Below are 22,857 nucleotides of genomic sequence, written 5' to 3'. Positions count from 1 at the left end.
CAGGTCTCATGGAATATGCTCAGAAGATGAGCTTGATCCAATGAATGTAGGGCAACCACATACTATAAAGATGCCAAAGAGGTAGTAGGCTTCCCTGTAAGCCACCTGTATTTCAGCTGGCTAACTAGCTCGAATTCCTATTTTGCCATTTACCCTACATTGAAAACACTCACTATTTCTTTCTCTGAGTTATGACAAACCTCCACTTCCACTGTCCTTGTAAAAAAAACAATGCATTTTCAGATCATTCAATCATTAACCAAGTTTCTTGGTCAATAAATCTTGGTACAAAAGATAGATAGATGTGACATAAACACAGTGATGTTTTGAAATACACCACTAAATTATCTACAGATCAACATTTAAGTATGGCAACGCTTTGACAATGGACAACATAATGTTCAATCAAGGCAAATTTTAAAATGGCAACAAAGAATCACACAGTTCAAATTCATAAAACAAAAAATAATTTAAAAATGGATAAATACAAGTGAAATTTTGTTGAGTTAAAAACAAAAAATAACTTTTAAAATCATATTTAATTCATTCATTTTTAAAGAGGCTGATAATTAGAATAAATAAACTATCATTTCATGACAACAAGTAGTTATGAAAAAAAATAAAGCAACAGATTTCTGGCAGTTTTAGAGAGTAAATTATCCAAGTCCAAAAATTGCAACCAAAAGGAAACCAAAAATAAAAGTTATTACAATAGAACATGGAGTAAAAATGGAATGCTTGAAAGAATCCACTCAGAAACCAAAATCAAAAGGGAGGCTTTAAATTAATATTTTTTTCTACCAACAGTTAATAAGAAAAAATACAGCAAAAATAAAAAAATGACATCAATGAAAAATTATATTGACCACCCCATTCATAGTCAAACAACATCACATTTTATTGGCAAAAAAATTAGCAGCTATGGAAATAAAGGCAAAAATCAAAATTTAAGAAAAAACAAAATTAAGCTAACAACTTAATTATGTAATTCTGACAATTATGATGTTGCTAAAACTTTAAAATTATTGAACTGGTTGTTATGTGATTAATAATTTATGGACTTTTTTAATTTCATTCATGCAGATTTTTTAATTTCAACATGCAAAGCATGTCAAGAATTAATAATATGCTGCTTATAAACAGTCTTCTGTGATATGTTTGAAAGACATTTGGCCAAAATCTACACTAAATTAAGAAAAATATGGATATGCAGGTTAAAGTGAGTAAAGAACACGACTTTTAAATGCAACGGTCAAAAAGGGAAGTACGTACAGCTGAGTTTTCATTCATTTATCTGGGAGCAGCTAAATATATATGTACTGTGGAACTGCGTTAAAGCGAGTACAGGCCATTGCGAGACCCCTGCCATTACGATAGATAGCAGACCATTGCAGTCAATTGATCTATGATGAGCATGTAAAAAAAATTGTTTTTACGAGGCCCTTTTGGGGTTAGTGCTCGCCATAGGGAATTTCCATCACGGGAAAACCTTCACCAAGAGCCCCTAATCTCTGTAATTGCTGGCGATCTGTTAGACATGAAGTTAACGTGAAGTGAGTCTTACACTCATGTGGTAAACTGTCGTTCAATAAATATGTAGTTCATTTTGATGAAAATATAGTGCCATTAACATTCGCGAATGCTCAATCTTCTTTAGTTCCTCGGGTGGCAGAAAGCAGTCAACAACGTGCCCCCATAACTGTCAGTCGCGTGAATAGAGAGCATTTGAAGGTAGACACCATGGCCAAAAATCGCAAAACACTTCAAGCGAGAAAATAAAAATAATAGAGCAATATGAGAAATGCGGAACATGAAGAGTTAGAAGCTTTGTTTGAGTGGTTTTGCACACTTCAATCTGTGGGAACTCCAGAGAAAGGGGCTGTGCTTAAGACTAAAGAGGAGTATTTCAGTTCAGTGATAGATTGAGAATTGAGAACTTCCAAGTGCTTGGAAGATTGGCTATACTAATTTAAAGCACGAAAGCATTATATCTAGAGATGTGCGAATAGTATCCGCGAATACTCGAATACCTCGAATACCAGAAAGTATTCGATATTCGAGATCTCGAATAGTTATGCCAAAGGTGCCGTCTCGAATACCTCGAATACTTTGAATTTCGCGTCATACACTGTCGCTCGCTCGTCGTTGGTAGTTGGCTCGGAAAAGGAGAACTTTAGTAGTTTAGTGCATGCAGCGCCGTTTTAGGCAACCTTACGAACTATATCAAATTCGCGGGTTAGAGCCGTTAGAGCGGTGAAAAGAGTTCGACGTGGGGAACCGAAATTGATCGGGTGAAAAAAATCCGAAAATCCCAGGTGTCCCCCATCACGAGAACCTCAGTGCCGTGGGACAGTGACATTGGCGCATTTCCCACGATCCGCTATCCCCGTCCATTCAGCTTTCGCCCCACCCCCTCCGGCGATTTCCTCTTCTCCGAAATCAAACAAAAGGTCCCGACTCGAGCAGGGATCGTATTACGAAGACCTCAGCTTCGAAAAATATATCAAGTTACCGGAAAATAATAGAATCGCGTTTCACCCTTCACTCTTTCTCCCCCACTGACCATTTTCCCGCATTCGTCTTTTGATAAAAATAAGACGAGGTGTTTACCATGTCTCCTTTGCGGCTAATAACGACAGGCAATTATTTTGAATCTTCCCCAGGAGATGAAACTACCACAAGGAGGAACTCAGTGCCGTGGGATGGTGACATTGGCGCATTTCCCACGATCTCCACTATCCCCCTCCCTTCAGCACACACCCAGCCTCACCCACTCTGACGATTTCCTCTTCTCCGATATCAAACAAAAGATCAGACCTCGCGCAGGGATCGTATTACGAAGACCTTAGCTTCGAAAAAAATATCAAGTTACACGAGAAAAATAATAACGTGTCTCGCACCCACCCCCTTTTCTCACCCGCTGACCTTTTTCTACCTACCTGCTTCGAATTTCCCCCTTACTGGAGGTCAACTGCTGCATGAGTCATCTACTAGCCCGAAAGGTGTCTATCAATGACTTTCGGCAATTGATATTACACTTTTATTGGATTGAAATATTAGTAATATGAGCGTAATTTAAGAAAGAATAAGACCAAACACGACATATTTATGACTTTATTTAAGCATTTTACGCAGGAAAATAAATGCCGGAAAGACGAAGAAATACGACGGGGGCTTAGCATTTTGGCGTAATGCTCAAATAGGGTGCTTTCCTTTTATTTTTTTATTGCCTAAATCGAAATATTAATACTCCTGAAGTACTTATTTAACGGTTTTAGAATTTTATAGGACGATATCTATTTTTCGCGATTAAATTAAAAGTGAAAATTTTCCATCGTGCGAAAACGCGACGCGTTAGTGGGAATGATGGGGAAAGGTCCGTGTGACGCATTTCTGGTTCCCCCTCCCACCTTGTGAGGTGACCTTGGGCGAGGCTCTTAGCGCTGATACCTTACCAAGCCTTACCTTATCAAACGAAGAAAACTTTCCGACCTTAGCCAGTTTTAATAAGTGATTACTAAGACATGTTTCCCTGAGCTGTGTGCCTCATGCATGCATTAGTAACGTCAGACGATGTAAAACTCCTATCCTTTCGTGTAGAAACTAGGTACCTGTGATGTCACGTGGAGTGGCATTACATGGGTGCCAATCTGGCCTTTTTCAAATGAGGATAAAATTGACCATTGCCATTGGTCTAGACCGGTATTTCTAGAACCAAATAATTTGTATATAATGAATACACCAATGGTAGGTAACGAATCACAATCTATGCCTTTCATTTTCTATGATGAAGGAAACTACCCTATTGTTTACATAAATGTAAAATATTCCATTAATCAGCTAAATTCCTGTTTGAATCCTTTAAAGGCAATCACAATTACTCACCAAAATCTTGGGTTTCCTGCTGCATAGGCGACCTAGTCAAACATTCTCACATTCATAGTTTAGTATTCGAGGTATTCGAAATTCGAGGTATTCGAATATTCGAGCAATGATTTGATATTCGAATTCGATATTCGAATTCGAGAAATCTACTATTCGACCCATCCCTAATTATATCCCTTCATAACTGCTGGTGATGCCTGCGGTGTGAACCCAAAGCTGTGGAAGAAAGGATTCCAATCCTAGCAGAATATCTTAAGAAGTACTCTGCGCGTGATATAATGCAGATGAAACGAAACTTTTTTACAACCTACTCCCCGACAAAACCCTTGCAGCACAGGGTGTTTCTAGCAATGATGCTTCTAGGAGGAGCTTCTAATGTGCTGTTAGTGATGACACAAATCTGACACTGCGCTTTTAGTTTATTTAATTGAAAAAATTCTGCATTCTTTTTCATGTTTCATAGTCATTCATGAGACTGTTAACTCAATAAATTCACACTTGTATCAGATGCGTATGCTTTTTAATTTCTTTGTTGCGTATTACCATGCGTGTTTTATTTGGTGCACTTTCTTGCAGCTTGCTTTTGTTTATTTTAGCGACAATAGCATAATATCTGCATTATATTTTTCATGAAATAATTTCAAGTTAATATCTTTTCTGATATTACAAATTTTAATTCACATTGTTTAAATTCCAGTGCCGTGGATACACTCAATTTATTATTTCAATGACGTCATGGGCGTAACACTCAAAATAGACCTTTTTTGAAACAAAGGCAATTTTAATATGCATGCTTAGCAGCCTTTTTAGAGTACATAATGAAGATATTATATTGGATGATAGTCTGATCCAACAGTTTGACCAATCCTCAAAGAAAACATTACAATATTAATTAAAAGAAAGAAAATCAGATTAAATTACTTGACTACTATGTACTTCATAAAAAATTTGATGTTAATTTGATGTTTTTCTATGATCATACTACATGTCACGTTATACATTCCAATGTGCAGCATCATTCTTAGTCCAAAGTTCCATTATTGGCAAATTTGATTTTTAAGGATAATTGCTTCATTTCGCATAAAGTAATACAGCCTGCTTTGCTTGGTGGTATATCATCAAAATATTCCCTAAAGAAATATTTCACTTAGCGAAGATGACAAGAGCAATGACAAAAGAAGCACAAGGTCCACTGGATACTAGTAAATAACTAATTTCCGCCTGCAAGAACACAAAACAAAAAATTCAACCTATCAGCAGCCACCGAGCATGCTTGGAGAAAACCTAGGCACTAAATAAAATTTGATGAAGTCGAAATCATCGCAATAGAAAAAAAGATATTATCCCAGGCTGATAAGGTAGTCTATCAAAATTACTAAAATGCCAGAAAATTTGAACAGGGAAGATGGATAATATTTAACTAACGCTTGTAAGAGTAAGTTCGGAAACCCGCCAATCACAGCACAGCAGCAAGAGAATCTGGCCAATCATAATGCATCAGCAAGGAACGAGGGCTAGATAAACATGGCGGAAATGCCGATAATGACACTTTAACCTGAATCCGCCAGGTGGAATCCAGGAGAAATTGTTGTCACCCAATCTAATAAATAATTTCGGCATTTTGACAATGCAATACAGCTAATACCAAACCCTTTCACAATATTTCAAACCTGAAGTAATGACTGGACCATAAAATGAGATTGATACATACTTCTAATAATTACAGCAGTTTCAGCAAGTAAAGAATTCACCGACGAGGGTAGTAGATGGGCAACTATAGTCTATAATGTGGAATAATGCCTGACCTGAGCACTCTTATTATTCCAATATACTCTCAATAAATGCACCATGTTTTGGTTCCTCACAGACTCTACCGTGGCGGCAGCTCCTGGGCATACAATTCAGCCTGCTATTGCGTCTTTGCCATATACCTAGCTTTCCCTCTAACGTATCAAATTTACATACTTTTTGGATTAGAATCGCTCTGATGCTCCTTAGACATTACAATCTACAAAGAGATAGTTGCATTCTTCTGTTCCCAGCTTGTATCTGATCTAGCGGATTGCACAACATTCCATGCTATCTTCAGTGGGCAGCTATTGATAACTTTAATTGCATTTAAGGATATTCTGACTTCAGTCTCAGCAGAGGTTGCTCAATGTCAACCTTGTGCTTATCCAATCCCCTTTCACAACAAGCAAGGTAGAGTTCCCGATGGAGTTATTCATAAGAAAAATGGGCAATTAGTCAAAAATTGCTATGAGCTAAGAGTGAGTGTTAAACAGCTCTTACATAAATTAGGCTGGGAGCAGCAAGAGATTTGGAGGCTACTCATTAGGCTTAGATTGCTTGAGGTGTACATAACTAATATCCTAGTGAGCAACAGGAAGAACATCCACTTAAGGCCGTATCACACTAGTGACTGCGGCCGGCGCTGCAACTGGCCCATCGACCAATCAGAGCGAGGCAGTCGATGCTGTGACTGGTATAGCTGACCGGCTATTCTTCTGAGTCACAGTCGCAGCCAATCAGAGAACTCCATTTGAATCTCGCATGCTTGTGGCAGAACTATTTGTTTTTAGCAGATCTTCCAATGTTAGTTCCATAAAAAGGTTATGGCGTACAACTTGTTTTTTGCGCCAAGCTATCCAATGCCCCATGCACTTCGATAAGAAAATCTTGAGCGATAAAAACCCAGAACCAGCACAAAAAATGCTACCGAAAACTTCCTAATATGATGCCATTAAAAGTGCCTTAATTTCAACAATTGCTGCTCTCTATCCATTCTTTGGGCTTTAGTAAACAAACAAGCTACAAGCAGAAACGTTCATAAGTGCACATGCACAATCGTGGCGTCGGCTGCAATTTGTGACGGGGTACAGTCGCACCCGCGGTCGCAGTCGCTAGTGTGATAGGCCCTTTAGGATCTCACTATATTCCCAGGGCAGATAAAAATGATAAATTGGAAAGTTATTTGGCCAAATGGGTATGTACAGGAATTTCTTATTCCCCCTAAAATTACGGACTTTCATAAATGATATGTGGTCAAATAACTCCAATGCACACTTATTTTATATTGTACTTGAGGGTGTTCTAACACCTTCGCCACATTCCCACTAAGGGGACAAGCAGGGTAACATGTGCATGTTCATACTGACATCAAGAGAAGGTCACCATAGAAATGCATGAATTTTATCACTGACAGGAAGCAATAGTTAAATTTTACTCATGGTAGAAACAGCGTATATGTACAAAAAGAAGAAATTATTACCTGATAATTAATGAGGCCCCACTGTTCTAGGAATGCATGAACTCTCATTACAGCACACACGTCACCGGCTAAATTGCGCCGACATGCAGTGCTGGTAAGATACTCAGTTGGATTGAGTCTGTAAGTGTCGATCATGAAGTTTCTGTATGCCAAATACACCTGCAATCACAAAATAAAAATCATGGTTAGACAAAATTTATCATTTAAAAGACAGAGGATTCAAAACTAATACAGCACATTTCTCTCATTGTGTCTCCTCTTTGTTTTAGACACTTGATTTTTGTTACATATAAATAATTATGTCAGTAGTTGTAGTATAGTGTTTCCATTCTATTCTATAGTGTAGACGTTACCACATATAAATACATTCAGTACTTCATTCACAAGACACCATAAGCATAATCATGTATCAATATCAATTCACAAAGTGGAAAGAAAGGGGTAGGAACACATGAGAGAAGATGAACGAAGACAATTTTACGCCAATGTGGCAGATGGTAGGAGACAGAACCTAGGGGGTAAATATGTGGCCCGACTGGGACTCGAACCCAGAACAGATTGCTAGTTGTGTGGTCTGCCAATTCCACTTTTAGGATACTTGGGTTCATCATGATTTTGGCAGGGATTAGTAGAATAGAACACCCCTTTTGCTTGGGTCCACAAGAACAACCAACAGATAGCTTTGGGACAGTTTGCCACTCGTCCAATAGAGGAACACAAAATAAATTCCAAATGCTTATCCTTGAAATGATTGACCAGCATAACCAGTGTATTTCTTTAAAAAAAATGAGGGAAATGGGATGATGACACTCACCTCAGGAGTTTTTGAACGATTTTTCCCATTGAAAAATTCCGGCAAGGCTCGACGTTCCACAGTGTGAATGGAGTTATACTCAAACCATGCAGAATAGCTGGGAACAACTATGTGATGAGTTTGTTCCGTCACAGTGTCTTCTTGTCCGTCATCTTTCCCTCCTCCATCTCTGCCTCCAACAGAAGATCCCTCCTGTGAACAATAGATCATTTAGAAAAAAAGTCAAAAATGCTGCCATTTGTTGCAACTAGAGATGGGTTGAAAACATTTTATCACAAATTCAAACACTGTACTTGAATAAAAATTCTACCAAATAAAAGTATAGAAAATCAAATAATTTCATGTCTCATAACTAAAGACACACTAAACGTGGCATTATTTTATGGCCAAAAGTGGAGTTGATTTTTGCAAAATTGTTGTTAGTTTATCCTGCAATTGGCAGTATTTTGACGACTGCTTCATGGATACTTATTAAGTGCCATCCTTATAGTTTAACCACCTATTAGCTATGAGTTTTGCACAGTGGTAAATAAGAAACAAAGCCTGTACCATAGATTTGATGCATATTTTTTTCAAACAAGGGGTAAGTACCTACTTCTAACCCACCAAGTTTTATTAAAAATTTTAAAACAAAACTATCCATATCCACGTCTAACGTGCGCTTTGATATTACTTTCGTAACAACAACATGAACAAAAGAGTGAAAGATGATGCAAATCACACATAAACTTCAAATTTGGGAGAACAATGAAATTTGCATATTTGTGGGAAACTGCTGAATCAGCATTATCCCATTTGCATTTACCTACTAAAAACATGTCACTACCCTTCATTTAAATCTTTTTCCCATTTTATTGCAGCTATTGAGTTATTTCATTTGATACATCTTATATATTTAGAGAGAGAGAGAAATGGCTACTTCATTGCCTGTTCACCGGAAATGAACAGATACAGTTCGCTTCACAAAATTCAGTTTTTGTTTAGCAAAAGCAAACACCTAAGCATGACAAAATTTTTTCAATGTTCAAATGAAATTTGTTATGAAGAGGTTTAACAGTGCCGACAAGATATCAAAGTCGTATGTTCGAGGTAACATTTTCATTTCTTCGTTGATCATCAAATATCACAAATACTTCATTATTTGTGTGACATATTCATGTATTCCACCATTTCAGTTTCTAATCTCTGAATAAAATGAAAAGATGAAACAATGCTTTATCATTTTCACTAAATATCTGGAGAAGGATCAATCAAAGAAAGCTTAAGGGATAAATTACATGTAATTTGATTTCTTTAGACTCAAGGAAAAAAATGGTAGCGCAAAACCAATAATAAGAGGTTTCTGGCAGAAAAATTAACACAGGAAGTACGCCAATCAAAAAATGACAAAATAATTATTGTAGAAAAAACCAATCCCAGAAAAACCACAGAAGAGAAACTACACTTAAATCCTATCAAAATTGATTGTTTTACCTCAATGATCATGTAATGTAAAATACAGATATGTAGATATAAAAGCTTACTAATGAGCAGTATGCCTATGGTTTTCACATATTCTGCAAAATACTTGTTCATTTACTTCCATAAGGCTAAATATAAATATGTATTTCAAGAAAGTAAGACTAGCCAGAGGTATACTATTTCTGAGTAACCCACAACTGCGTACATAGTGTGAACATTCTGCAAGGGAAAAATCATTAGCCTTGACCAGAATTGAACTTAACTGTTCCACCAATTGAATTACCAATGTATCTTTTCCCTTCGAAGAAATATGCATTGATAGTTCTAGTGGTGAAACACCAGGCACAAACTCTGAAGATCCGAGTTCAAATCCATATCGAGGCAAATTATTTTCCCACTGAGAAATTTTCGCACTATAAATTTTTCACACTCAAGGGAGAGTAGCCCACCTGATTTCCTTGCTCAGAAGACCCCTTTCCTGCAGATGTGTCCTCTCCCCTATCCATCGTGTCATTTTCCTCCAAGTCGGTCAGTGTCCCTCCTTTAATGGGTTGCAGATCATTGTCCTTCTTAGATGATGATGACCCTACAGGAGGAGATTTTATAGTCAGTTGCCATGTATAGCAGAGACAATATTAATTCATCCCAATCAAAACATACATACACATATACCAGGGGAAATATGTGTGTTTAGGATTTTTTCACAAAAAATTTCCAAAACTGGTTATGAGAAGTCCCACCAGATTTTGCCAGGGAGAACATGTTGAGTAACAAATAAAAATAAGTGGAGATAGATAAGAACGACAAGCCAAGCACAGTATTGAACCAAGCACAATTATGGAAAATGGGCCAGTATACCCATATGGATATTGGCCAACATATTATTACCATGGCTTTTCAGAAAAAAAACAATAAAAAAAGACGTTCACCCTAAATTCATTCTAAGAGGAATCTGCACCATTCCATATTTCACGAGTTTAATTGAAAGGACATAAACAGCAGGGTAGTCACTTAAATATCAAAAGGTTACTCCTTCAATTACCTACATACCGTATAAGCGCGTGTAAGAGGCACACCTTTTTTCCCAGATATTGCAGCCAAAAATGGGGGTGCGCCTCTTACACAAACTTCTTATCTTCCCCCCCTCCCCTTCACCGGTTGCAAGTTCAAGGGGAACTGAGTGGCCTTGGTTTTCAGCGTGAGTCAGTCATCTGAAACCCTGGGTCAAAATCAAGCGGCAGGCAGGGGAGTTTCTCCCTTAGTGACGTATTTTTAAAATGTTCCTGTTTGAATTTCTTGCAAGCATCGCGCCGTGTCGTCGGCACCCCAGAGGGGAACATTGAAAAGATCGCGCGGGGTGATTCGCTCCGGAGCGCGCGCTAAATTTATAGCCACGAGTGGGCATCCCGCGGCATTTATTATGCATATAGTAATATTGGTGTCACAACCTGCGGTTGAAAAAATTCGAACGAGTGTGCTCATTGTTGGACTTAATGGTGGATAGAAGAAATCGGAAATGCTTATAAGTGAAGAGCGCTGAAGGAGAGGTCGAGGGGAAGAGGGCTCCCTCCCCTCCGTATTTAAAGCTACGAGCGAAGGAGCAAGGGAAGAACACGTCCGATCTTGCATGTGACGTCGTTGCCTTTAAAGCGAAGGGGCGAAGGCGCAGCAATGTGATATACGCAGTTTGCGTTGCCTGAGTTTCCAGTCTGTCTCGTCTTGTTTGAATGCGCTTATGCTACGCTTGTTTCTTCCGAAATTGTGCTGTTTGGACTATGTTGAATATTAGTAGCGTTATTTTAGCTATAAATCTTTGTGTCAATCAATTAGAGCTCAAAAAACTTAAATGCAGTAAGATATACGTCGCGTTAGGTCTAATTCTTTTTAGAACCTCGTGCGTGTCATAAAATTGCTGAAAGATATCGAGATATCTTCGAGCTCAGAAGGTGACTCACGTAGCATTTGACCTCCAGAAACTCGGGGAATTGAACCTGGTAGACTGAAAAAGGTCAGTTGGTGGAATGGGGTAGGGATGAAACCCGTTTCCATTGTTCCCCTGTAACTCGGTATTTTCCTGTGGAGTCTCGGAAAGGAAAAAAACGGCAGAGGTATTAGCTGATGGAGAGCCGAGTGTAGTTCCGTTAGGCCCCTTGCACACACCGATTTTGGACGGCCGGTAAAATATTGGCCGATATTTTACCGGCGAAGCGATGCTTGCACACACGCCGGATTTTTACCGGTCAAACGATACGTTGCTAAGTTTTTTAGCCGGCGTCGGCTATCCACAGTGACAATAGCCGGCAGCTAACCGGCATTTTGCCGGTGCCGGCGTGTGGTCGGTACGTGTGCAAGCTCCAATGCTCTCCCATTGTTCACTATTGGAATGTGGACGGCTGATATTTTACCGGCCGTCCAAAATCGGTGCGTGTGCAAGGGGCCTTAAATTTACGACGTGGTTATTATCCTACGGTGCTGAGATTGCCCTGATTGTTGCTCAATCTCTTGGGAAAGCTCATGCCATTTGCCTGTCGTGTTTTGCCTTAAAAATTTCCACGGCTGCAATGCTATTGCAATACTCCTGCGAGAGCTTTTAAACAAAATTGTTCGTGAGTAGGACAAGCAACGTAGAGCGATGGCGTATGCAAAGAGAGGATCGGAACTCTTTCTACTCCCTCTTATGCCGCCGCAGTTATCAAAATTTCCTCTTTCAAATAGTACTGAAAGAGGACATTTCGATAACTGTCGAAATTCCAGGCATACGTCTGCAACACTGCACGATAGAATTAAAAAAATGTCGCAAAATTTTTTTTCTTTATAGCTTCGATCCTCAAAATAGGGGTGCGCCTCTTACACAAGCTTATACGGTACTTTTCACAATTTTTTATAGTTTCATAATATTTACATAACCAAATATTCATCCTAACAGTATATAAGCAAGTGATTAATAGCAATGAAATATGCATCAGCTTTGAAATCAATCAATTAAAACCTTGATAAGCAGTAGACTTTAACACTTATGCATGATAAATGCCAAAGATATAGGTACATATGCATAAGAGGAAGAAGAAAAAAGGCCACTTGAATTTTACCGCAAAATTATCTTTCAAGACTTTAGTGTCATTTTCCCTGATTTTAAACGACTATCCTGGAAAAGTAGATGAAAGGTTGGCCAGTAATAAACTTAGACGTGGGGCATTTGCAAAATTAACTCTATTATGTACGGAAACTGTGAAAAAGTTTAAAATACTCAGATAGCTTTTATTAACCCTTTTACTGCCAGCCCATTTCAGGTGGGATGTACGAAGACCGCCAAGGGCATTTTACGGAATTAGCAACAGTTCAGATTTGAAAAATTTTCAGCTATTTTTTTCTATTTAATATATCTAAATTTTTTTTCCCCAATTCTTAAGATATATATTTACATCTTCTAACTGTAGATAGACTATGGGGGTTTACATAAATTACAGCTGTTGAAAAGGCCACTATCACGAAAAAAAGTGAAATAATAATTAATAAAAAATAATAATAAATTTTCAACTAGCGAGAGCCAATATATCGGCCCGGTGGCAGTAATAGGGTTAAGGATTGAAAGGAATGTTGAGGACTCACCGCCTTTGGGGACAGGGACCTCTTGGACATTAGGCTCAGAAGATGGATCATCGAGATCATGAGTCAGGTCATCATTGGCACCCGAGTTGCTGTTACTCCCTCCACCTGTTGCAGCAGCCCCTCCCCCACCTTCCTCCTCTCCGCCACGGTGTTTCTTACCCGATGCAATCGCCGGCCCTCGACCACTGGAATACACAGCATGCAAAGTTTATTATTGTACATTCTAGCTCATTAGACGACACCCAATTTTTTTCCTTCTGCCATAATTGTACTATGGAATCTATCCATGCTTTCATATCATTGTTGGAATAGAAGGATCAACAACTTTGCTGTTTCCACGTAGTAATTTATTACCACCGACCATGGTTTCGTTACAGAGTAACATTATCAAGGATACCATCTTGATAATGTTACTCTGTAACGAAACCATGGTCAGTGGTAATATATTACTATGTGGAAACAGAAAAGTTGTTGATCCTTCTATTCCTGCGATTATAGATTTCCACCAAGTTACCCCTGCTACGATTAATTATATCATTGTTGCTTGAATAGAGCTACCCTTGCTGCCATACAGTTGCCTCATTACAGTAGACGGAGATAGAGAGGAGACCATTTTAGAGCTACCCCCACCCTACCCCATACTATGGAGTATGCAGTCCAGCACAAAATTTTGAAAACCGGCACTGAGTTACCAGACTCAGCATGTAAGACAACCCTCTACTTTTGAGAAGATTTTCCAGAACTTAAAAGTTGTCTTTTATGCCAGAATATACGCTTGTCTCAAATGTGTATAACTGAGAAAAACAAAAGCTTATTAAATGCTTTAGGTACAAATCCCATGAAGCAACAAAACTGTATGACAAAATGAGTTCATAATAAGAATAAAACATAAAACACAACTTACATTAAAAAAACACAATTGACTGAACAATATTAAAATAATATGACATCTTACACGATCTTAACATGTCTTAACACGTTGCGTACCAGGGTATTTTCATGCAGGGGAACAACATACCTAGGTAGAGGTGTTGAGACAGAAAATGTGTCAGTTGGGCGAACTGCCTTTGGTTTAAACATGACTAAAAAGCTAATGTTTAAAATATAACTTGACTCAATCAAACATTATGATATGTCTGTTTATAATAAGTAACAAGCAACAACTGATAATGTATTACCAAATACCTATAGTATGCTTTAAAATTGTATAAGTGGACGCGCCTGAATGACGAGAATTTTTGTCATCCATATGCAACATGCTAAGCTGCTAGAAGAGAAGAGAACAGAGAATAGCAGACTGACATTCATCATGCTTGTGGACATAGACATCTTACGATAAAACAGAGGCATAGCCAGGGGGGGTCTGGATCCCCCCCCCCCAAAATATAAAAACAAAATTATTTTCTCCATAAAAGAAAACTAAATATTGAAATATCAAGATTTTAAAAAATATTTCTTTAACAAATGTAGTTTTTTTGATCATTATAGTGTTCAAATTAGTTTAAAAACCATTGCTTAGTACCCTGTTTTTCAAAAATTTTCCCCCTGGTTTTGGAACCCCCCCCCGAACGAAATTCCTGGCTACGCCACTGTGATAATACAATGCTGATTGAAACACGTTTCTTGAAGTGTTCACCGAAAGGTAAGCAAGCACACCTCTTTCTCTTTCCTGGTTGTCCCTTTGTTGGTGGAGGGGGTGGCGGGGGCGATGGAGAACGTTTTCTCTTGGTTTTCTTCTTGCCCCTCTCAGCTGCGTTGGCGCCCGCACCGGCACCCATCCCCCCACTGGCAGGAGTCACTGGCGTCATAGGATCCCCTGGATTCATCAGATCTTCCACAGACAAGCGCAGCTGAAGGTAAATTAAGAGAAAAAATGATATTAAAAGTCAAAATAAAGTGGTAACTGTAACTTGATACAATTGCGTTCATGAATTCTACCCAATACCACCATATAGCATTGAGCATGGAGCAAAGCATAGTGATTCGTACAACAGCTGAAATTTTGGATTCCCTTGCGCCAGCAGATAACTTCATAATATGTAACTTTTTTCGGAAGATTTTGACTATGGTTCATTACTTTTGTAACAACAACAACAACTTTACATAGACATAGAAATTATAGCCTACAGATGGATAAAGGATCTAGAATTGAAGTTTCCTCGACCTAAAAGCTAACTTCTAAAAATTGCACCCTGCAATTATCACAAAAGCTAAAATGGCAATGCAAAATCCCCAGCTGGAACCAATATATTTTTAAAGGTGACCCCTGTGGTTCCTAGGAGCACTTAACATGTGGTGCACAATTTTCAAAAGATTAGCATTGTTACATGCCTGATATTACTTCTCAGCATACAATTAAGATTAAAAGAGCAATGAATTTAATTAAAACATAAACACCTGAACAGGCTATATCTTCATTTACAGATGAAAGAAAATATGCACACGCATTCTCCATCTACATACCTTGTGAACCTTCTTTTTGCCAGCTTCATCAACTTCATAATCCTCTTCTGTCATCCATTCATTGTACTGGTCTAAATCAAGAACCCAAGTAGCACCAACCTTGATAGAAAAAAGATATAGATATTACAAAAATGGGCATCAAAAGCATAGATGGATACGAAACGAAGCCATTAGCAAGATAAATAACCCCACAATATTAGCATTAATCATAAAAAAGAGAATAGGGACACAAAATGGTTAACAGAAAAATTTAAAACATAAGTTAAATTAAAACAATGATTAAAAAAATTGTTTTATTATTTACTTTAAGGCACCTTACCACCATGATGGTGAAAGAAAAACAATTCTCTATTAATTATCCACACTTTCCATTAAATAAACACCAACCCAGGTTTCAATGGGAGAGTCATCTTCAAGGTGTCAAACACCAGCAAAATGCCAGTACATATTTATAAGTCTCAGTTGGGTACGGAAACAGAATATTCTCCAGTAGGAACAAGGAATGGTGAAGAATACGCACTGAGGAATCTGCAAGCCACCCACACTACTACATCAGGTACCAATAAGCCAGCAAGAAAGTGGTCACCATTGTGATTTCAAGGCGTCCATTCTTCCATTAGAAAATAAGGGACATTGCATGTCTTTCACTCTGTGTGGAAAATACGCCAGGGAGGCTACGAACTTTTTTTCATGAAATTATTTCCATGACCGAAGTCTATAAATAAATATTAAATGAAGTTTGACTATAATTTTTGGGTTACTTTAAACCAAACACCAAAGAAATTGGACAGTATTTTCCCAAATTGGTTAAATATCATCCACATAGGAATCAAACTTCTAGCATTCAGTCACCAAAAGGCACTTAAAAGATAATGGAAAGACAGGGCTAGTACCACAAGAGAGAGTGAACTCTAACAAACAAGGGAGGGACTAGTTTGAGTAAGAGGGGAATATTGCCAATTGTTCCTTCATGATAGAGCTTGAGATACGTATAAAGAAGAGCCTGGGAGAGCAGGTCAGAAGAGATGATTGCATGTTCTAGTATGTTTTTCCCGCAGTAACCTGAACACGCATGCATGTATGCTTACTACAGTTTTACGGTTAAATAACATTCTATTCTGTTGAAGAGAGAGAGACTGACATACCCTCCAAGGTCCACTCTTGAGCCCTGACGTGACAAGGCCAGTGGCTGTGGCATTTGCTGGCAGCGTGTAGACAGGAGGAAGGGGAGTGGCCCCTCCACTGCCCTGACCAGGGGAAGAGCCACCAGCTGGGACAGGGGAGTGGGCATGGGTGTGAGCCAATGCCCTCGCTTCAGATGGCGTCTCATTGAGGCGCGGCACAAGGTCTGGTGGAGAGACAGGACTCAGCCATGTATCGTGTGAGTCCGGGAAGTAGTACCAATGGAGCAGCACCGACCTATCCCCTCGTCTCAATGCTGGTCGAGCGTACTCCTCCTCTAATGGGTCGCTGGCAGGATAGATTATGTGCGTGGCTTCTTCATCAACATCTGCAAAAAATCAAGCGGAGTATAGGCTTCCACATTCTGAAAACGGGGGTATGATAGCCAAGATGGAAGAGCACAACGTTACTGATCAATGGCTCAGAGGTTGAAACCTGAATGAAGCCTCATAGACAACCCAAGACAGGGTTGACATAAGTTTTGAGTCTGGAATTCTCTGAGCTTTAATGGATTTCCAGGCTGAAATTCATTGTTTTCCCTGAGGATTTCAAACACTGAGGTTATTTCAAATAATGCATTATTTCAAAGGTGTTATGCAATGAACCAAGGAAATTTTTGCATTAATTCTGTCAATACAGACAAATAATTCAAAACAAAATCAATCTTAGAGGACAACTCGTATATTCTTTTGCTTCGTCATTGATAAGAGATTGTTTCAACTTGCATCTTTTTTGAAGTTGCGATAACGGTAAATTACATTTTTACCAAGATTATAAAGCATTCATTGATGTAAAACAAGATAGATGAAGACCTCAGCATAGTAAAAGATCATCAGAGCACAATAAGGGTATAGCGGAGAAGGGGATATCAAGGGGTTCAAAATCACCCAAAATATCAGCGAGATCCAAGTCTTAAGGCTAAACTACTTGATGCATTTACACGCATGGGCAAATACATCAACACTTTCACCAGATAATTTTATTGAGCAAAGTCCCAAAACTGGACAAATCTAGGAATGTACACCCAGGAAATTACCCAGTTTAATTTCGTGCGCCTTTCTGAGCATTTGTCTAGCTTGGCATAGCTTTGGGTGTTATTCCTTCAATAGAACTCCCTTCTGAAATGCAACTTCCTATCAAACGCCCCCCCCCCCCCATTCACCCTAGTTTTCTGCCAGCTCACAATGGTCAGAGGATGGCTTAGGAAAGGAGCGCAGAAGCATAACTGCAATACGATAAATTGTCCCAATAATACAATTTTTTTAGACAATTGACCTGAACCATTGACTCATATGGCATAAGCACTACACAAATGAAGAAAAATACACATGTAAATTGGATCATTCATACAGAATGTAATGCACTACGCAAGAGGATGCGAATACTTTCGAATCAACAACAGAGATGCAATTGATTAGCCAAGTGAAAATAAAGCAATTTTATCCACCTGAACTCCATGTGGAAACATTGGGTACTACCACAGGCTGCAATTTCATAATTAAGTTAATGGGCTGAGAAAACATTTATGATGACATACCTGTCTGCATCTTCAAAATGCAAAAGGAAGTAATTAATCACAAGGACTTAAAAACCAGCAATAACCTGATAAGTTCAGACACCATACCAACAATTTTGGAGGAATGGAAAACATACCAATGTATGAACCAAATTAATCTCATAGATACGATGGTTACACAAAGAATTTTCACATTCATTCTCGCATTCATGTATTTACACAGTAACTCATGTGTGTCAGTGCATTATCAAATGCTTTTACAGAAAATGTGCCAATAAATTCCTAATCACCAATGAATAAATTTGGACCCAAAAATTTACAGTCACAAACTGATTACTTATCCCTAAACAAATTTATACTCATCCAAAAACTCTTGATAACCTTCCAAAACCATCCCTGCAGCTGTTTCTCAGTATTTCATGGAATGGCATGTTAGGAATATTAGGACGGCATAGGCAAGCATCATTCTAATTTTCAATAAACTGAAAAACAAGTTCCTTAAAGGCCTGTTTACACGATACATTTACGCGTATGAGTTAATGTCCGTCTGCGTGAATGATTTTTGTGGCCCGGAACAGAACGTGTGCAAATGCACGAACGAAATTAGAACAGGTTCTATTTTCTGTAAATGCATTCGCACAAGTTGGGTGATTACAGGGTGCATTTTCTTGTTTATTCACTCGTTCATACATTTAGACATTAACTCGTATAGGTTGATGTACGGTGTAAACAGGCCTTAACAGCTTACAATCAAGATGATATTATCCAATATTAAAAACATGTAAACTATGACTGAAACTTAGTATGAGTAGTTCAAAAAATTATTTTCCATTTTTTATGGTGAATTTTAAACACCACTGATCTAAGAATTTTGATGATTAAGGCCAGTTTGTACCATTCATTAAAAATACTAGTTAAAAGTGCAAGTTCATGAATGATTTCAGTGGTTCAGAACTGAATATGTACCAATGAATGAACCAAATAATATCAGGTTCTATTTGCAGATTATGCATCTGTACAAGTCTAGTGGTTACACAACGCATTTTACGTTCATACTTTCACACATTCACTTGTATGTGATAATTTATAGTGCAATCATGCCTTAACCAGACTTCAGGTCTAATAACATGCTTATTTTTCAGCTAATGCATTACCAAATAATGAGAACGGACACATTGTGGACCCAATGAATGCTAAGATCCTAAATTCTTCCATTTTATCAAGATGGGCTTTAGTATAGAAATGTATTCATACCTGTGATTGATCCTTGGTGCCTCTTGATCACATCTCTAATACGACCTGCTGTAGCTTTGTCCACTTCAGGTCTGATAAAAACACATGGCATTACCAAGCAACGATTGGCAATGAGGGTCTTCTCAACATTCATAAACATTTCAACATTTCTATCCATCCTGGATGGGCTCTGAGAAGACCAATAAAAGGTAAAAGAGAATAAGAGAACAATGTATGAAGCAATTAAGTCACACTCAAAATGTAGCTTATGCTTACAGAGTACTAATCCCAAATACTTATAGTCTATTGTCATGAAAATCACATACTTTAAGCAAAAACTGGCTATCACATACATAAACATCTTTTTAATAATTATACTCGGAAAATTAGGCATGGCTAGGTTGTGAGTAAAAACAACCCATATCCTAAGTTTTTTTTTACATCATTAAAAACTGAGGGCAATAACCCTAAAGGATGCAGTTCTTTCTGCAATTACTCATCCATTGCTCATGCGGAATATTATAACAGGATTTATCCTGACGTTTGTATATCATAAAAATGCCGTTCTTAGAAATCACTCAAATGCTTCAAAGTGGTTTATTTTAATTGATTTGAAAAGTATTACCAAATTTCCCCATCCAAATACGCGAATTAAAGTTTATATTTACATCTTAATACAGAAACTATTAAATTCAACTTTAATACAACGTTAGCAAATATTGAACATGACAGATTGGCTCCTTAGGCTGAAGCCAAAACAACACCTTCAGCTTCTTTATTAAATATCAAGCATAAACCAACTATTAGCATAACATTATTTCATTGGCATAAAAATTATTTAATAAAATATATTAAAGTTTACCTGAAAGTCGAATCTCCTCCATCCTTGGTCAGTTTTAAATTTATATACTGTAGCCAATATGTGACATAAGGCTCCTCCAGGCTTAAAGTCGAGGAAACAACGCATCTAAAATAATTAAAGAGGATTAAGAATAATGCACAACAAATCGAAGGTACACAAATTTTACAGAAGAGTAAAATTACTCACTGGAAGCCTTGTAAGGGGAGGCTTGACGACATTTTTGCCTAGGTTGTCTTCTTGAAACTGAATTAGCTGGATAACTAAGGCCGCCAAGCCTTTGTTTGTGGGTGGATCGGTTTGCACATACTGAAAATACAATATTAAAAATACATACGACGAAAATATATCGTTAATGCCGGTAATATCGATGATATAAAGAAACACCCAAGCGAAGGGAGGGAAAACAAAATGACTTCTAACGAAAACTGTTAATGATCGGTTTATCGAAAGCACACCAACCTTTTTAGCGTTTTTCAACAGCCACGTGCGTATTCCATCGAATAAATTTATCGTATCCGGGGCCTCAAAGTATTTTGCATTAGGACCGCCGTCCTTTTTAGGCCCTAATCCCATCATCTTGAATGCAGGTTTTGTACACAAACGAGGCTAGGTAGGTGACGCTACCAGACGCTTTCCGTCCACATTGAAATCAGCCGAACCGGCAAAAAACCGGGGAAACCGGGCGTCAACGAAGTATTGAATGCGCACCTGGGACAAGTGATTCAAAATTGGTTTGGAATGGTGAAAAATATTTTGAAACTAAATATCTCGGAGAAAATTATATTCTATAAAAGAGCAAACCAATGAAACGATGTTAACTGTAATAGGACTGAATTTCATTGGATCGTCACCATGCCACTGGTGTGAAATCGACGCTTGAACGCCAGCAAGAATTTCCACCACCACCCCCGGATTTGGCATCTTAACCTAAGGTTAATTTATCAATGGAATTTTAAATACGTTTGACTTAGGAAATTTGCTGTATCCCATTGATGTCTCCACTTTATTGTTGAGTGAATCTAGCCTTTTGCGACGAATTGCAGGATAAGTAAAAATGGCATGAATTATGTGGCTGTGGCTGCACTGATCAGCGATCGATAACTCAGGAGATGTGTTTTCAATGAATGCAACTCTTAATTGTTTGGTAATATTTCAAATCATAATCGACCAATATCATGTTTAAAATCGAGGACGGCTTGTCTATCGAGTACCAATTTATTCGACTTACAGCAGGCGGAATCTAGGCCCTCAGGGACTGATTTGATTGGCAATAATTCTTATTATTTCTTGTTTTTTTTTCTCGCCTTCTCGGTTTGCGATTGAGTAAGTTGATAGCGCGCAATGGCCATTAAAGAAAACTGCAGGAATCAAAGGCCTGATGAAAATATTGTTCGCTTTCATCTTTATAGGTCCTTAACAACGTTTGTTCTGTGTTTGAGCCTTAATTTCTAATGTGAAACAAAAAATTTGTCAGTCCGAAGTAATCTTCGTCTGTATTTATGGTTTTATTTTTACCTTACATTTCCTAATCGGTAATAACCGTATATATTATTGACAATTCACTAATTACACAATTGTTCCAATCCACCTCTTTCTTGACTGATATCAGTATAGAAAATGAAATCGGTCTATTCTCTTCTATCTTTATCTTTTGGAAATTCTTGAAATCCAGATAAAAACTTCCATAGTGTTTTCCTCTTCTCTTGTAGTCCTATCAGGCGTCTCCTACGAAAAGAATGTTTGCATGCATCCATCAGGCGGTCAATATTGCAATTGTAAAGCAAGTATATTTTTGTTGAAATGGGCTACATCTCAGGCACTCATTCGTATAACCATTGGCATTTGAATTTCACACAATAAAGCAGCCAATGTCTAATTCCTTGGACTAATTCTAATCATCAGGGGATTTTATTTGGAAGTGTTCAATGACTGCAGAGGATGAGGGCCCAGGGGAGCCGCGATAAGAAGCCTGACGATGCCTCTGGAGTAGGGAAAGGGTTGGGAGGGATGGGACGGGATAAAACACCTTACCGCTATAGAAGCGGAAAGGGCCCACACACTAGAGAAACCAGGCATCAGCCATTAATGTGCCAACGATTTTGGATGATTTTCCTATATAAGAGAAAAATCCATCGATCAAATCGTTGGATTGTTCAATAACTACACTCAAATTCTAGCATGTGACCCTCCAACTTTTCGGCTGCCAAACTTTCCAAACTTGATGTGGCTGTAGGAACTGGCCCTGTTACTCTGTATATGTGTTATCATATGCTTGTGGCTAATAAGTTAGGGGTAAGCTCAGCCCTCCCCTATCAATACCAACCCTTGGGTTGAATCACTTAGTTGTGGAACAAATTTTATAACAGGTCTGAGATTCGTCATCTCGGACTTCTCTATTTTATGTTGTACTTCACCTATCTTGCCGTGTACTTTTTGTTTGCCTTATTCTTGAGTAACAATTTTCTTGGAAAGGATTTTGCTCTCGTAACTTATTGAGCTACACTGTTAGGGATGATGGAAGTTGCTCCCGATTTTACCCTTGCCGAAGTGTCGAAAAACTT

At 38.2% G+C, this 22,857-nt stretch overlaps 1 protein-coding gene across 3 annotated transcripts in view; it reads right to left on the bottom strand.

Annotated features, from left to right (window-relative positions):
* Nucleotides 1–21,330, bottom strand: part of LOC124163686 (SWI/SNF complex subunit SMARCC1) — a 28,450-nt gene extending 7,120 nt beyond the window's left edge. The window contains exons 1-11 of one of the 3 annotated variants that reach the window (XM_046540749.1): nt 20,756–21,330; nt 20,483–20,602; nt 20,297–20,401; nt 19,456–19,624; nt 16,649–17,013; nt 15,504–15,602; nt 14,697–14,890; nt 13,041–13,225; nt 9,881–10,017; nt 7,971–8,162; nt 7,157–7,315 (exon numbers count right to left, since the gene is read on the bottom strand). In XM_046540749.1, coding sequence (XP_046396705.1) covers nt 7,157–7,315; nt 7,971–8,162; nt 9,881–10,017; nt 13,041–13,225; nt 14,697–14,890; nt 15,504–15,602; nt 16,649–17,013; nt 19,456–19,624; nt 20,297–20,401; nt 20,483–20,602; nt 20,756–20,872 — 1,842 coding nt within the window. In that variant the 5' untranslated portion in view covers nt 20,873–21,330. The remainder of the gene's footprint in view (nt 1–7,156; nt 7,316–7,970; nt 8,163–9,880; nt 10,018–13,040; nt 13,226–14,696; nt 14,891–15,503; nt 15,603–16,648; nt 17,014–19,455; nt 19,625–20,296; nt 20,402–20,482; nt 20,603–20,755) is intronic. The other 2 variants (XM_046540748.1, XM_046540750.1) reach the window with 2 other exon arrangements.
* Nucleotides 21,331–22,857: the final 1,527 nt, after the last annotated feature.

The sequence above is a fragment of the Ischnura elegans genome, chromosome 8, assembly GCF_921293095.1.
Source record: "Ischnura elegans chromosome 8, ioIscEleg1.1, whole genome shotgun sequence".
NCBI classification, from domain to species: domain Eukaryota; kingdom Metazoa; phylum Arthropoda; class Insecta; order Odonata; family Coenagrionidae; genus Ischnura; species Ischnura elegans.
Note: the sequence above shows the minus strand (reverse complement) of the source record. Positions and strands in the feature narration are given on the sequence as shown.